The sequence below is a fragment of the Staurois parvus genome, unplaced genomic scaffold (assembly GCF_062004578.1).
Source record: "Staurois parvus isolate SC_StPar_1 unplaced genomic scaffold, SC_StPar_1.0 ptg001268l, whole genome shotgun sequence".
NCBI lineage: Eukaryota > Metazoa > Chordata > Amphibia > Anura > Ranidae > Staurois > Staurois parvus.
The window spans coordinates 31429-49252 of NW_028319064.1; the positions used below are offsets into that span (position 1 = coordinate 31429).

General features: G+C 45.3%; 1 protein-coding gene across 1 annotated transcript; it reads right to left on the reverse strand.

Moving 5' to 3' along the window:
• Positions 1-1025: 1025 nt before the first annotated feature.
• Positions 1026-16463, reverse strand: LOC149437696 (uncharacterized). The gene is made up of 5 exons (XM_089660719.1): positions 16356-16463; positions 12000-12326; positions 7896-8183; positions 7511-7617; positions 1026-6047 (listed from the first exon to the last, which is right to left on the reverse strand). The coding sequence occupies exons 1-5, from the start codon at positions 16369-16371 to the stop codon at positions 5817-5819; spliced, it is 969 nt and encodes a 322-aa protein (XP_089516845.1). The 5' UTR covers positions 16372-16463; the 3' UTR covers positions 1026-5816.
• Between the last annotated feature and the right edge of the window lie 1361 nt (positions 16464-17824).

The window sequence follows — 17824 nt, forward strand, 5'->3', positions numbered from 1 at the left end:
CCTATTAACATGACATTTTCTCCACATGACGGTAACAACCCATGAAATCCATACATACAAAGAAACCAAAACAAAGAAGTTCAGAAATAAAGTTATGTGTAATAAAATGAAAGGACACGGGGAGAAAGTATTGAACACGCGAACTAAAATGTATTTAATACTTCGTACAAAATCCTGTGTTGGTAATGACAGCTGCAAGACGCCTCCTGTATGGAGAAACTAGTGGCATGCATTGCTCAGGTGTGATCCCAACATTATTGTCAAGCTCCTTCCAGACCCTGGAGCAGCTCTGTGACATCACCTGACAGTGGTCATTAGCTCGCTGTCAGCTGATTCTGGGTCACAGGAGAGCACAAGTGTACTCCTGAGACACACAAGACACGCATGGACAAAAAAGTTATGTTAACCCCTTCCCAGCCAAAGTCATTAGTAAAGTGTCAGAGTACATTATTATCACTATATTGGTGTCACTAGTGGTGTCAGTTACTGACCCTCCCAGATAGTGTCTGTTAGCACCAGATTGCCCACCACCCTATCACAGCCCCACTATAAGTTGCTAATCACCACCATTACCAGTCTAGTGTCCATAGCTGCGTAAGTTCCAGTATACATACCATAGTTTGTAGACACTAAACCTTCACACAACTTATATTTTATTACTTATTGAGATTTCTTCTATCTAACCAAAGACATGTAGCAGAATACATTGTGGCTTAATTATGAACAAATTACATTATTTTCATTAGATAGCTTTTAAAAACAGAAAGTAGAACATAAATTGGGTTTTTTTCCCTAAATGTTTTTTTGTTAATAATAAAAACTAAAAACCCAGCGATGATCAAATACCACCAAAAGAAAGTTTTGTGCGAAAAAAAATTATATCAATTGCATACAACATTGCATGACTGCGCAATTTACCAGTTAAAGTAGCGCAGTGCTGAATAGCAAACAAATGGTCTGGTCATGAAGGGGGTAAAACCTTCCGGAGATGAAGTGGTTATGATAATAATACACAAAACGGTCTCTTAATTTGTATTGGAAAACTTTAATGAAATACATTGAAGAAAATGTCTAAATATATTACATGTTACTTTATTTATAAATACAAAAATACATTCTGGATAGAAACATAGAAAAGTGAAGGCGTTTGTTTTGGCTTTTTATTTTGTTTCTTTTTTGTCTGATTATAGATCTGTACTTGTCCCACGCATGGTTGAAGCTAGTTACTGCTGACTGGCTCACTACCTCTGCTGGACGTTTATTCCCGGCATCCACTACTCTGTCAGTGAAATAAGAACTTTCTGAGATTAGTTCTGAACGTTCCTCCAGTTAGTTGGAGGTCCTGTCCTCGTGTTCTTCATTTTGGTTTCGTGTTGGTAATCCTGCCCTCCTGAACCTTATTCACCCCTTTGATGTATTTAAAGGTCTCAATCATGTCTCCCCTTTCCCTTCTGTCCTCCAGACTGGACAGGTTAAGTTCCTGAAGTCACTCTTGATATGTTTTATCCCCCCCCCCCCGACCTTTCACCATTTTTGTTCCCCATCTCTGGTCTCGTTCTTACCAATATCTTTTTGTAAGTGAGATCTGCAGAACTGGACACAGTATTCTAAATGAGGGCTGTCACAGTCCACCTCACACGCCACGCTCACAGCGACTAGCTAACCGAGGCGCGCATATGTGGCCGTGACTTGGGGTAAGAGGGAATAAGGGGGACCTAACTTTGTATATATCTCCGTATATAAGACGAGCTGCGATATACTTTTACAGCCCGCACTACCTCTTGGCCACCACCGGAGGGAGACTCCACTCCAAACCAGCTGGTCAACCACACACAGGCAGATCCGAATCTTATATACAATCTGGTGCACTAATTAGAGTTGAGGAGCAGCTTAGCAATCACACACCCTTCTAGGATCCCTCCAGCTATCCTGCAAGCCAGAACCCCGGTGTTAATCACTCTTCCATTGTCCACACACCCCCACACCAGACACACCACAAACGGTGGCTTGCCACCACCCAACAGTTTATCCGCAGTACGGTCTGCTGGGACAGCCACCACAGACACAGATCTTTGTCTGGCAGATCTGTTACCTTTACAATCTGCCAACACGCAGTGCAATTGCATACAGATTGGCAATGAGCTTGACCGAGCATATAAAGACACTAAAATACGATACAATGTAATCTCTCCGGAGATATGAGCCCGAACTTAAATACCCAGAAGTCACTAATTAATTTTAAGATTTAATTTCCCGAAGTGGGCAGTGCATAAAATATGTACAAAGTATAAAAAGTTACAGAAAATACAAAAAATACAAGAAGACACACATTGACTATTCACTATAAAATAAAAGGGAATAAAAAACAGAAATAAAAAACTTTTACCAAGAGTTATCCCACGACTGGAGCAAGTCAGAGAGTCCATAATCAGTTAGTCGATCGAACCACCTCCATACGAATTACACCGTCCCATATCCAGGGTCCTCAATTTATGGAAATATGGACGTAGGCGGGACATTAGTTTTTGGCCAATTGACTCTGGGGGGGTGTTCCTGTACCCGCCCACAGAACACTCGGTACTGGAATGCCCACAGTTGATTAAACCAGGAACGGCTTGAATCACCAAGTCAGGGGTTGAATTTCCGACACCAGTGCATCAGTCCAATCGCGACAGTACCAATCACTGTTCGGCTGTCGCAATCCAGCGCCACATAACCATTTTCTGCATTTTCTGGCATTCTACATAGGCCACAAATACGATTTTACATGCAGCTGTAGCCTACAGAGTGCCCAATCAGAAGGAAGTATTTTCATCTCTGCAACTAATATTTTAGCTTTCATGAGGGATAAAACATACTCCTTTGATCTATGTATATACTTTAGAACTCCCCAGACAAATCGGAGCCCCCCCGGTGTCAGGAAGCCGAAATGTCTGTGTTCCTCTTTTAAACTTCAGGAAGGTGGCAGAGTCTGATTACATAGAGGTTACAAAATTTTATTAGCACCCAGGCATCACTTCCAGCCTGAGAAAGCTCTGTCTCTTTTCATATGCAAACGGGTGACCATCTGTCTGAGTACCTATGACTGAATAATTCTTTAATGACAAGGAATGAAACTACATTTACGATTACATATTGCTACAGGTCACATCTCAGCTACTCAAATTTCTAGTGATATAAAGATCTATATAGAGGAATCAGGACCTCCTTCCTCCTGCCGGTGACCCCTCTAGTGATATAAAGATCTATATAGAGGAATCAGGACCTCCTTCCTCCTGCTGGTGACCCCTCTAGTGATGGGATCTATATAGAGGAATCAGGACCTCCTTCCTCCTGCTGGTGACCCCTCTAGTGATATAAAGATCTATATAGAGGAATCAGGACCTCCTTCCTCCTGGCGGTGACCCCTCTAGTGATGAATCCTAGAATTCTATTCACCTTCCCCACTGCCTGGTCACACGATTTGCTCATTTTTCAATCATCTAAAAAAAAGTACCCCCCAAGTTCTTTTCCTCTGTACTGCTGGCCAACAAATTACCCCAATGTTGTTCTCTCTCACAGGATTCTGCTCTCTAGGTGAATTATTTTACATTTAGAAACATTGAACTGCAATTTCCACTTTTTTGATACATGTGAAATAATATTCTAAGTCTTCCTGAGATTCAGTTCCAGCCTTCCTCTGAGATGATAAGACATTTATAATCATCACATACAGTTATGTTCAAAATACTAGCAGTCAGACATCACTAACCGGATCAATCACTGTTTTTGGTGGAAATGATATTTCTACATGGCAAATAATTTCCTAGCAGGTGTAGTAGAGTAATAGAAATCCAACAGACCCGACAGTCATGACATGCATGCTGCTGATTCTGTGTCATTGAATCACTCATTGAAAGGGGCGTGTTCAAAATAATAGCAGTGTGGAGTTCTATTAGTGAGGTCATTCATTCTTTGAAAAACAGGTGGCAATTATTGCCCTTATTTAAGGAAGGAAGGCAGCAAATGTTGTACATGCTGGTTACAGTGCATTTCTCTCTGAAATTCTGAGGAAAATGGGTCGTTCCAGACATTGTTCAGAAGAACAGAGTACTTTGATTAAAAAGTTGTTTGGAGAGGGGAAAACATATAAAGAAGTGCAGAAAATGATCGGCTGATCAGCTAAAATGATGGCAAATGCTTTAAAATGGCAACCAAAACCTGAAAGACGTGGAAGAAAGCGAAAAACTACCATTGGAATGGATAGAAGAATAGCCAAAATGGCGCGGACTCAGCCAACAATCAGCTCCAGGAAGATGAAAGAAGGTGTGACGTTCCCTGTGAGGACTGTTACAATTAGAAGACGCCGTTGTGAAGCCAAGCTATCTGCAAGAAGCCCCCGCAAAGTCCCACTGTTGGGGGAAAGACGTGCTGAAGAGGTTACAATCTGCCAAAGAGCACATTGACTGGCCTAAAGAGAAATGGCACAACATTTTGTGGACTGATGGAAGTAAGATTGTTCTTTTTGGGTCTAGTGGGCGGAGACAGTTTGTCAGACGACCCCCAAACACTGAATTCAAGCCACAGTACACTGTGAAGACAGTGAAGCATGGTGGTGCAAGCATCATGATATGGGGATGTTTCTCATACTACGGTGTTGGGCCTATTTATCGCATACCAGGGATCATGGATCAGTCTGAATACATCAGAATACTTGAAGAGGTCATGCTGCCTTATGCTGAAGAGCAAATGCCCTTGAAATGGGTGTTCCAACAAGACAACGACCCCAAACACACCAGTAAACGTGCAACATCTTGGTTCCAGACCAACAAGATGGACGTTATGGAGTGGCCAGCCCAATCCCCGGATCTTCATCCAATAGAAAACTTGTGGGGCGACATCAAAAATGCCGTTTCTGAGGCAAAACCAAGAAATAGAGAAGAACTGTGGAATGTGGTCCAATCATCCTGGGCTGGAATACCTGATCACAGGGGCCAGAAGTTGGGGGACTCCATGCAACACAGATGTACAGCAGTTCTCAGAAACAGTGCGACTACAACCAAATATTCATGAAGTCATTCAAAGGAAAGCAAAATCTTCAAACATTTCTCAGGTTATATAGTGAATGTTGGAGTTTGTAAAGAAGAATACAAACACTGCAATTTGTTTGAACCGTCTTATATTTACTTTTCTTCAATATTTTTAGAGGAACAACACAAATTTGATGTATTTTTCTTCATGTTGTGATTTGGAATAGAATGTGTCGTGTTCCCAATGCATTTGTGTGGATGGAAATAAAAGCTATTAGAAGGATTTTCAGCTTTATTCAATTTTTTCAACACACTGCTATTATTTTGAACACAACTGTATATGTGTACACAAATTCTACACCTCATTGCCATTCTAGCATTTAATAAGTGCTCTGTTCATGCTCATATATTACCACTGATCAGGGTGGGGGAGGAGCAGTGACACAGAAAGCTGCAGGTTATGAATAGTGGTGACATCCAAATTCCTGCATCTAGCCGAGTATATGAATGGCGGGCTCTGTTGTATTTCAGAGTACTGTCACCCACACAGGAGCTTCTTGATCTCATCAATGGGATGAACTTCTTCATTGTCCAGCCACGGGAAGGGGGTGATCACACTGTACTGCTTAATTACAATGGAGAAAAGGAAAGTCACTGACCTGACTATGTTACCTGTCAGGGGTGCTGGATCATGGGAGTACATGAGCAGAATTGTCTCTTGTAACAGTTTTCAGATATGTATGTGCAACCATTTGTAAGTGTTAGGTGCAAAAAAACCCCAAAAAGCAAAAAGGACTTTCAATCCTCTCAAACCTTCATGCTCTGCATTCTCTTCTGATCTGCCAAGTACTTGGACTTGCTTGGTTGTGATCCGGTCCATATCCTACAATGGGTGCATATCCATTCTGTATAGTGGGCCCAGCCCCATTCTGGAGGCAAAGGTTCATTCTCCATAGTGGTCACAGCCCCTCTCTCCATGTCATTTGGAGGTTCAGTCTGCAAGGTCACATTGCGCTCCTCTCTCTTCCTGCGAGGTCTCTGAGAATATAAAACCAAGGATGAAAGGTCAGATAATAATACAGAATATCCTCACAGATCACAGAGGATTTAGAGCAGTGACACCTCATTCTTTACTGACTGTCCCTGGTCATGTGACTACTGGGGTGTTCACTACATCAGATAAGGGCAGCCAAGCCGGGATCCCCCCCAAGACATTCTGATGGCCCTCCCCATCCCTGATCACCTCCATGCACTCCATTATATGACTTTACTTTCTAAACAGTATTCGGCCTTTAGTCATACACTCACTGTCCCTATAGGGACTTTCACCATGTATTAATCTATGGGACGTTTTCTGACCCTCCACATAGTAGATGACCCCCCAGATGGACAGTGACAGGGGCTGAGTGATCCAAAACACATCCAAAGTGCACCAATGTAGGAAGAAATAATAGAGAGAAAGTGTTGTGAATAACATGTTGTCGGATCTTTATCATAGAACCGCAATACAGACCGTTTTATCGAAGCCACAATAATATAATGAGAACCAGCACTGCTCACACTAACACGGCTTTCCCATACAAGTCCCATATAAAACATGTTGATCTTCCACAGCACAGGAATGATGGCACAATGTGAACCATTTGGCATATATGTACACAGCATTTTGGATAAAACAAATCATTGTGGTGAGGCCCGATTCCGGATATTTGCTGAAGAACAAATCACATTTTAGGAAACCTGTTACGGTTCACTGATTGCTGTAGACCGGCCTCTGCAATGGAAACGCCCTACATGTAATGGAATCCCAATATGTGCCCATATACCCTGCAGGACTGTGCCAGATGCCCCAACTCCAGGCACAGATAGAAGGATGAACAAAGGAAGGGAGAGCAGATCTACTAGAGACAGAAGGATGGACAGAGGAGGGACAGACCCAGCAGAGACAGAAGGATGGACAGAGGAGGGACAGACCCACCAGAGACAGATGGATGGACAGTGGAGGGACAGACCCAGCAGAGACAGAAGGATGGACAGTGGAGGGACAGACCCAGCAGAGACAGAAGGATGGACAGTGGAGGGACAGACCCAGCAGAGACAGAAGGATGGACAGAGGAGGGACAGACCCAGCAGAGACAGAAGGATGGACAGAGGAGGGACAGACCCACCAGAGACAGAAGGATGGACAGTGGAGGGACAGACCCACCAGAGACAGAAGGATGGACAGTGGAGGGACAGACCCACCAGAGACAGAAGGATGGACAGTGGAGGGACAGACCCATCAGAGACAGAAGGATGGACAGAGGAGGGACTGACCCAGCAGAGACAGAAAGATGGACAGAGGAGGGAGAGACCCATCAGAGACAGAAGGTTCACCACTGACATAGGAGCATTTTACCTCCCACTGATGCCCGGGTATGTTATTTACTCCTACTGCATCGACAACTTACTACTCTCATCTATGTAATAATGTATTACTGAGAGGAAGAAATATCACTTACCTGACATATAGAAGAAACAATCACTGCTCCTGAAACAATGAGACCAGCAATGAGAGCAGCAATGAGAGCAGCAATAAGTCCCATCCTTCCTCTATATGGCTTCAAATCTGTGAGAAAGTAAATGGAATGTAGATACAACTTATAAAAGATTTAGATACACATATGATAAATATACAATGTATCAGTTTGTATTGTTGGTGGTCATGTGACATCTCACCTGTATAATCCTCCATCAGGAGAGCAGAGAAGAGACAACATGACACAATGTTACTATCCTGTGTCACCCTCCCACTATGACCCCCCAGAGAAGAGGAGACAGGATGACCCCGATCTATAACACCCCAATACATGGAATATAACATGACCCCCCCATAGTCACCAATACCTTCTGCTTCCAGCATTCTGATTGTATCATTGATCGGCCGGTATTCCCGGATCTCCTCACTGACCGGGTTGGTGATCCTGACCCGGAATCTCCTCTCGGTGTCGTCTCTCTGCACACTGGGGATAATCAGCGTCCTATTGTCATCTATCAGCCGGTATCTTTCAGGGAGGGGCTCCCCGTCCACCTCCCAGGTCACAGCGCTCTCTTCTCCAGAGAACTGGACGCTCACCGCCATGTCCTCACCCAGCCGGCTGCCATTACTGGTGATGTTGGAGATGAGAACCGGATCTGGAATGGTTAGGAAGAGGACAGTCACCATCAGTCAGAGGTCACCAACACAGAGCCCAGATACATGAAATAGAGTGCTAGCTCTTATGATACACACGGATCATTGGTCATGTGATCTGCAGCCCCTCCCACACCTAGAGTCACCAGTGTTACATGAATGGATTAGTTTACTACTCCCATCCAACAGTATCTGTGTATCAGAACCCAAACACAAAATTGTAATATATTGCAGTCCTACATGTGGGAGCTGCATTAGTATTCTGTCTTCATTCTTTCCCATTTTATTTTTACCTGCAAATAAAGGCACTTCCTGTTCTAGGGTGACAACGCCTACTCATTGTACTGTGTCTATGGACAGAGTCATGGTTGGCTTCCAGGCTGGACTTCACGCATGTCTGCCTTTGTTACTCACTATTACAAGGGGGGTGATGGGCTTAGTAGTTTACATGAAGGAGGATAAGGGGGTTTATGCTTTCAGCTCACATAAAGTGATAAGGATCAGGTATTTCTGGCAGGATCAACAAGTATTGTCTGTACTATGCTCACTTCAGAGGTCTCTGGCATACATTGGAGGACATTTATAGGTTTGATAGGACTCCAGACAGATATGTCATTTGCATTGTGCGACGGCCTTTTCTGACTACCTGAAGGTGCGGGATGGTTACTGTGCGGCTATTTGGACAACGTTGTCACTTTTATGGGGGGGGGGGGTGGAGGGTATGGTGGGTTTGTTTGCTGATCACAGTATAAATATACTACTTTGCCATGGAAACAAATCAATATATTATGGAGATAATCTAGAAGACGCGTCCATATCCACTATTTCCCCTCTTTCCTATACTGTATACACTCCATACCTCTCCAAATTGCACATTAAATGCTTCACACTGACCCATGTGTCCGCTGCTGCCCTTTGGGGCCCAGAATGGGAACAAAGGGGTCAATTCACTAAAGATTACTGCATGCGATAACATGGTCATGTGACTCCTTTGCATAAAATGTATGTGATAATGTCCAATTCACCAAAAAAACCAAAAAAACAAACAAACGATTCTGGGGTATTTAATGCACAATGTGTCTGTAAATATCACAAAAAAAAAAAAAAAAAAAAAAAAAAAAAAGTGCATTAGGTCCAATTTACAAATAGAACAGAAAGTATATTTATAAATACATTTATGAGGCATCACCAGCAAGGCTCCCATTATCCATTCATTACACATCTGCATCAGAGGCTGGTCATTACCTCTGAGGAAAGGGATTCGTCCCCGAAACGCGTCAGCCATTTGATGCACTGACAGTGGGAACACCTTGCCTGCCGTTGTGGCCATCGTACTAGGCAGGAAAGGGTTAACACGTGGGGGTGATCAAAGGGTTAACTGTGTACAAGCTTCACTTTAAGCACACTGCTTTATATGGCTCTTTTATACAGATTAATACAAAGTAGTGTGCAGGAGCTGACAGAGGAGAGATCTGTATTGTTTACTTACAGTTCTCTCCCTCTGTCGGTAAGGCTCCACATTAATGGGGTGCCGTAATCACCAGCCAAGACCTGCTGATTGACAGATCAGGCCGCGAATAGCAGCATGGGTAGGGAGAGCGCCCCCTACCCAGAAAAGCAAAATTACATATAACCACATACAATATACAGTGGGGATCAAAAGTTTGGGCACCCCAGCTAAAAATGTGTATTAATGTGCATAAAGAAGCCAAGGAAAGATGGAAAAATCTCCAAAAGGCATCAAATTACAGATTAGACATTCTTATAATATGTCAACAAAAGTTAGATTTTATTTCCATCATTTACACTTTCAAAATAACAGAAAACAAAAAAATGGCGTCTGCAAAAGTTTGGGCACCCTGCAGAATTTATAGCATGCACTGCCCCCTTTGCCAAGCTGAGACCTGCCAGTGTCATGGATTGTTCTCAATCATCGTCTGGGAAGACCAGGTGATGTCAATCTCAAAGGTTTTAAATGCCCAGACTCATCTGACCTTGCCCCAACAATCAGCACCATGGGTTCTTCTAAGCAGTTGTCTAGAAAACTGAAACTGAAAATAGTTGACGCTCACAAAGCCGGAGAAGGCTATAAGAAGATAGCAAAGCGTTTTCAGATGTCAATATCCTCTGTTCGGAATGTAATTAAGAAATAACAGTCATCAGGAACAGTGGAAGTTAAAGCAAGATCTGGAAGACCAAGAAAAATATCAGACAGAACAGCTCGCAGGATTGTGAGAAAAACAGTTCAAAACCCACGTTTGACTGCACGATCCCTCCAGAAAGATCTGGCAGACACTGGAGTTGTGGTACACTATTCCACTATAAAGAGATACTTGTACAAATATGGTCTTCATGGAAGAGTCATCAGAAGAAAACCTCTTCTACGTCCTCACCACAAAAATCATCATTTGAACTTTGCAAATGAACATATAGACAAGCCTGATGCATTTTGGAAACAAGTTCTGTGGACCGATGAGGTTAAAATTGAACTTTTTGGCCGGAATGAGCAAAGGTACGTTTGGAGAAGAAGGGGCACAGAATTGAATGAAAAGAACCTCTGTCCAACTGTGAAGCATGGGGTTGGATCAATCATGCTTTGGGGTTGTGTTGCAGCCAGTGGCACAGGGAACATCTCACGAGTAGAAGGAAAAATGGATTCAATAAAATTTCAGCAAATTTTGGATGGTAACTTGATGCCATCTGTGAAAAAGCTGAAGTTAAAGAGAGGATGGCTTCTACAAATGGATAATGATCCTAAACAAACCTGGAAATCCACGGGGGATTACATCAAGAGGCATAAACTGAAGGTTTTGCCATGGCCTTCACAATCTCCTGACCTCAACATCATTGAAAATCTATGGATAGACCTTAAAAGAGCCGTGCGTGACAGACAGCCCAGAAATCTCAAAGAACTGGAAGACTTTTGTAAGGAAGAATGGGCAAAGATACCTCAAACAAGAATTGAAAGACTCTTGGCTGGCTACAAAAAGCGTTTACAAGCTGTGATACTTGCCAAAGGGGGCAGTACAAGATATTAACTCTGCAGGGGGCCCAAACTTTTACAGACGCCATTTTTTTGTTTTCTGTTATTTTGAAAGTGTAAATGATGGAAATAAAATCTAACTTTTGTTGACATATTATAAGAATGTCTAATCTGTAATTTGATGCCTTTTGGAGATTTTTCCATCTTTCCTTGGCTTCTTTATGCACATTAATACCAATTTTTAGCTGGGGTGCCCAAACTTTCGATCCCCACTGTATATACACATACATACATACATACATACACACACACACGATTTTGCGCACCCGTGCCGCCCTGTAGCAGTATTACTTCTATAGGGTGGATGGGAATCGGTTAATTACCGGAATGTTTTGTTTACATTCAGATGTCAGCGGGAAATCCGACAGCTGACGAGTCATCCGTTGTTAAGGACGCGGTGGTTGGCTTCTCAGGCTGCTCCTTAACAACCAGCTACCATGCGATAAATTACTGCATGAAAATATACAGAGATAACCGCAATACCAATATTTTACAGCACAAAAGATTTACTGCAAAATTCTTAGTGAATTGTATATTTGCAAAAGATTTACCGCGTGTTATTTTACCGCATTTTTTCAGTCATTATTTAACTCTTTGTGAATTGACCCCCATAGTCCACAACCCTCCAATGTCATACTGAATAGGATAGAGGAGAAGATATCAGTGGGGGATACTGGAAACATGAAGAACTCATTTCCTATAATAGACACACTTCTTCCCCCATAGAGTACAATGCAGTGCGGGGAGAAGCGTGATGCAGGACATGGACTCTTACCCAGAACACGGATCTCTGTAGAGGACATTAGATAATTCTTATCACAGTAAGACCAGACCTTATACATACAGGAGTCATCCTTCCTGGCATGTGTCAGCTTCCAGCAGCCGCTCCCTGTGTGCAGTCGGAGTCTGGGGTCATGTGACTTGGTGTGGTTTATAGAACAGTGATTTTCTAGCAGTGTCCTATCCTCCCCTCTGCATACTCTGTACAGCTCCACCGTAACATCATCCTCAGGACACTTCATATTACAGTCAGCGATGTCGGATCCGCTCTGTACATACACCGTTCCTGGTGACACCGGGATGATCAGCATACACAGGAGACCTGGGAAAAGACCACAGATCAGAAATGTCAGCAGAACCTTCACAGTGTCCATACATTTTAACTGCAAAAATAATTACAGATGCATGGTGGGAAATCAAGAGACAGTTCCAGTAAATGAAGACCTGATCCCGTGACCAGAGCAGTTGTCACACAGACCAGAAATTAGTATTTCTATATAAAATAGATGAGTCAAGTCAAAAGGTTTGGGAACTGGCCTGGAAGTTGGTGATTTCTGTGTCCCCGTGTTAGTTCAGGTCTATAACAGCCACCTAGGAAGTCCCAGAGGAGCTCGGAGACCCTCCAGAACTATTCCAGATGCACTCATAGGTCTCCATATGTACAGCCTACTTATCCCCCAATATACCTGGAGACTAGAGAGGCAATGAGGAGAACCAAGACAGACCAACTCCAGGCTAGGAAGACAGAAGAGGTGATGTGGGGATGGAAGGATGACAAGTAGAGGGAAGGACACATAGGAGATGGTGACCAGAGAGGAATGGCAGAGAGGCGGGGTGCCGGCATCTAACAAGGGAGGAGGGGAAATATTCATACAGTCATGGGGGGAAAAGGTGACTTTTCTTTAACACATTTGAACGAGCCAACAGATAACGGCGATATACTTGAAAAAAGAAAATGACGCAAAATGACCTTTTCAGGTTTTTTTTCAACTAAATCATCAATATTGAATTTCAACTGACATTTTTGACCATTTCTCCATGCAAAATCCCTTCACTTGCAAGAAGAGTAACCAAAGGAAACCCACGCAGGCACAGGGAGAACATGCAAACTCCATGTAGGTGGTGTCATGGTTGGGATTTGAACCGATGACCCGAGTGATGCCAGGCAGAAGTGCTAACTACTAGGCCACTGTGCTGCCTCTCATTACAGATATATGCACTGTGACCCCCCAACTGCTGTAAGTTACCTGTACACCCTGCAATGACATTTCCTGATTCTTTGAGACTTCTCTCGGCATCAGATGGTAAGCTCTTGGGCTGAATTGTGCTCGGCAGGCCACTGCTGGACAAGTTAGCCATTGTTTTTAATATACACCGATAGGCTGTGTGTGGTCCTGTGCTGCGGCCAGACCCCCCCCTTCCTTCCTTCATTGTCTGGACCCTCAGACTACAGGAGATCTCGGTCTGTCCTGCTTCTGCTACCGGCCCCCCAGATCTCTCTGCCCCAGGATCTCCACTGATGCCTGGTGAGTACTTAACCCCTGCTGTGCCCTCTTTAACCCCTGCTGTGCCCTCTTTAACCCCTGCTGTGCCCCGTCCATCTACTGAGGACTTTAACCCCGGCTGTACCAAACACTGCCCTGCGTGTGTGACAAGGACTTTAGTTCCTGCTGGGCCAACTCTGCTCAGCCCTGTGGACTACCACCCCTTTGCTGCCCCGAATCATCACTACGAGGACCACCTTTCATTGCTGTGACTTCTGTTTGTTCAGCGGACTAGTTCTCCCACGGCCTGTACTCCGAGTTCCCCAATGAAACAACTGCGCTCTGGGATTCGTGTGATTGGTCTGTGTGCTCGCTCTCTCTGCGCTCCTAGTTCTCTACACCACCACTTGTAGATGTCCTTTCAGTGGACTGATTGGTTTCAGATCATATGGAGATCTTTTTAAAGCATTTTCTATATTTCTCGGCATCCACAACCTTCCTCCTGAGGGCCTTACAGAGTTCTGTCCTAAAATAGTGCCGCACATATATCTCTATAACCTCATATATGAATTTAAACATCCAAACCGTGTGATTATGCAACAACAGTGAATACATTGAATACAACTTAAAAGTCCATAATGTGTGCTTGATCCTAAGGAGAAAGGAAAAAAAAAGGAAAAGGCGAAAACGAAAAAAAAGGAAAAGGCGAAAACGAAAAAAAAGGAAAAAGGCAAAAACGAAAAAAAAGGAAAGGAGAGAAAGGGAAAAGAAAGGAGGGAAAGAACAAGAAAAGGACCCCCTCAGTGCAGAGTTCTCCCCCGTCAGTACACAGCGCTCCTCTTTTCCACAGAGAACAATGTACTGTCACCTACAGGGGGCACTCAGCTGCCAGTGAGCCTGATGATGCTGTGTGGGCGGGACTACAGCTGTGTGCCCCGCCCGAGCCCCTCCTCATTCCATCATTCTGAGAAGGTTCTCGCTCATACAATACTGAAGCCCCCCTTGTGTGTTTATATCAGGGCCGGATCTAGCCTGTCTGCTGTGGGGGTGCAGTAAAAAATGTAAGGGGGGCAGAGGATGCGAGGTCAGCAGGGCAGAGGATAGGGGTCAGTCTGTAGGGCAGTGTACAGGTGGTTATCAAAGCCATGTATAGGAGGCAGCAGGGCAGATGGGCAGAGGATGAGATGTAGGGCAGTGTACAAGAGTCAGTAGGACAGTACAGGTGGTCAGCAGGGCAGAGGATAGGGGTCAGCAGGGCAGAGGATAGGGGTCAGCAGGGCAGAGGGCAGGGGTCAGCAGGGCAGAGGGCAGGGGTCAGCAGGGCAGAGGACAGGGGATTAGCAGGTAAGAGAACAGAATCAGGTTTGGCAGAGAACAAAGCAGAGCTCCTCCTTCCCTGAGTTGCTCACAGCCCGGGCACTAAGCAGAGCTCCTCCTTCCCTGCACCACTCACAGCCCAGGCTATAGTAACCGGCGGTCCCTAGGCATGACATATCCTGCTTTTGGTTTGAGGGGTAGGCCAGGCCATGATGGCCTCAACCTTCCCTGTCTCAGGGTTCCTCCTCCTACCTGGTGGACATGTTGGACATCCATCATGCCTATCTGACATTTGCTCGGTTTGACGGTCAGATTGGCGGCTGTCAGTTTGTCCAGAACCTGTGACAGATGCACCAGATGTTCTTCCCAGGTGGGGCTGAACACGGCGATGTCATCCAGGTAGGCTACTGCAAAGGGTTCCAGCCCCTCCAGCAAATCATTCATGACTCTCTGGAAGGTATCTGGGGCATTCTTCATCCCAAATGGCAGAACAGTGAATTCGAACAAGCCGAATGGGGTGATGAAGGCAGACTTTTCCCGAGCCTCAGGTGCCAGAGGAATGTGCCAGTACCCCCTACTCAGATCCCTGATTGTGATATAGCGGGCAGCCACCAGCCTATCCAACAATTCATCGATCCGGGGCATGGGGTAGGCGTCGGCAGTGGTGATGGTATTCAACGTCCAGTAGTCCACACAGACCCTGGTTGTCCTTAGAGCAGGAGAGAGCAGCTCTCTGTGCAGTATGGTTCAGTGGGCAGGGAGAGTGTTCAGGCTGAAGGACAGTTGTCTTGGGGGGGGGCACAAATAAAACCTTGGCGCGTATAGTCCTCCCCAGTACCCTCTTAGATCCGGCCATGAGAGGGGTGCAGAGTGTATGGCGGAGGGGCAGTATGTAAAGGTGGGGGGTGGTATATACAGGTGGGGGGGCGGTATATACAGGTGGGGGGGGCGGAATATACAAGGTGGGGGGTGGAATATACAAGGTGGGGGGCGGTATATACAAGGTGGGGGGCGGTATATACAAGGTGGGGGGCAGTATATACAAGGAGGGGGAGGTATATACAAGGTGGGGGGCGGTATATACAGGGTGGGGGGGTATATATACAGGTGGGGGGTGGTATATATACAGGTGGGGGGCGGTATATACAAGGTGGGGGGGCGGTATATACAAGGTGGGGGGCGGTATATACAGGTGGGGGGCGGTATATACAGGTGGGGGGCGGTATATACAAGGTGGGGGCGGTATATACAGGTGGGGGGGTATATACAGGTGGGGGGCGGTATATACAAGGTGGGGGGGTATATACAAGGTGGGGGGGTATATACAAGGTGGGGGGGTATATACAGGTGGGGGGCGGTATATACAGGTGGGGGGGTATATACAGGTGGGGGGCGGTATATACAGGTGGGGGGCGGTATATACAGGTGGGGGGGTATATACAGGTGGGGGGGTATATACAGGTGGGGGGCGGTATAACAATCTCGGATAAATTAATGAAGCGCCATATATCACTATGACATGACCTATGTACAGACCCCCCACTACATACCGATCATTATCGCCATCCTTCTCGCACCGGGATCTCTGTTCTCCCTGATCAGTCACCGGTCACCTCGCAGCTCTGTACACCAGACAGTAGAAAGGGATTGGAGTAACCCCTCCCCCAACGCGTCACCAACCAATCACTGTACTGGTGAAACCCCTCCCCCAACGCGTAAACAACCAATCACTGTACTGGTGAAACCCCTCCCCCAACGCGTCAAAAAAAGAGAAAACACATAATATTGCATCACCTGAACATACTGTCACCAATCCGCACCACCCGATATACGAGGAGCGTGTCCTACGAATTCATCATAATCTCTACTCCCGTACCTTCTACGTCACATCTTACCGACACCGAGCTCCTCATCATATCTCACCGACACCGAGCTCCTCATTATATATTACTAACCACCGAGCTCCTCATTATATATTACTAACCACCGAGCTCCTCATTACATCTTACTGACCACCGAGCTCCTCATTATATATTACTAACCACCGAGCTCCTCATTATATATTACTAACCACCGAGCTCCTCATTATATATTACTAACCACCGAGCTCCTCATTATATATTACTAACCACCGAGCTCCTCATTACATCTTACTGACCACCGAGCTCCTCATTATATATTACTAACCACCGAGCTCCTCATTACATCTTACTGACCACCGAGCTCCTCATTATATATTACCGCCCACCGAGCTCCTCATTATATATTACCGCCCGCCGAGCTCCTCATCACATCTCACCGACACCGAGCTCCTCATTATATATTACTAACCACCGAGCTCCTCATTACATCTCACCGACACCGAGCTCCTCATTATATATTACTGACCACCGAGCTCCTCATTATATATTACTGACCACCGAGCTCCTCATTATATATTACTGACCACCGAGCTCCTCATCACATCTTACCGACACCGAGCTCCTCATCACATCTTACTGACCACCGAGCTCCTCATTATATATTACTGACCACCAAGCTCCTCATCACATCTTACCGCCCGCCGAGCTCCTCATTATATATTACCGACCGCCGAGCTCCTCATTATATATTACTAACCACCGAGCTCCTCATCACATCTTACCGACACCGAGCTCCTCATTACATCTTACCGCCCACCGAGCTCCTCATCACATCTCACCGACACCGAGCTCCTCATCACATCTTACCGCCCACCGAGCTCCTCATTATATATTACCGCCCACCGAGCTCCTCATCACATCTTACCGCCCACCGAGCTCCTCATTACATCTTACCGCCCACCGAGCTCCTCATCACATCTTACCGCCCACCGAGCTCCTCATTACATCTTACCGCCCACCGAGCTCCTCATCACATCTCACCGACACCGAGCTCCTCATCACATCTTACCGCCCACCGAGCTCCTCATTATATATTACCGCCCACCGAGCTCCTCATCACATCTTACCGCCCACCGAGCTCCTCATTACATCTTACC

Excerpts from the sequence above, each read along its gene's own strand:
- LOC149437696 (XM_089660719.1), bottom strand. Across the intron at positions 8,184-11,999 it reads TACAGAGATCCGTGTTCTGG|ATCCGGTTCTCATCTCCAAC; the intron begins GTAAGAGTCCAT and ends TAACCATTCCAG. Across the intron at positions 7,618-7,895 it reads CAGAATGCTGGAAGCAGAAG|ATTTGAAGCCATATAGAGGA; the intron begins GTATTGGTGACT and ends ACTTTCTCACAG.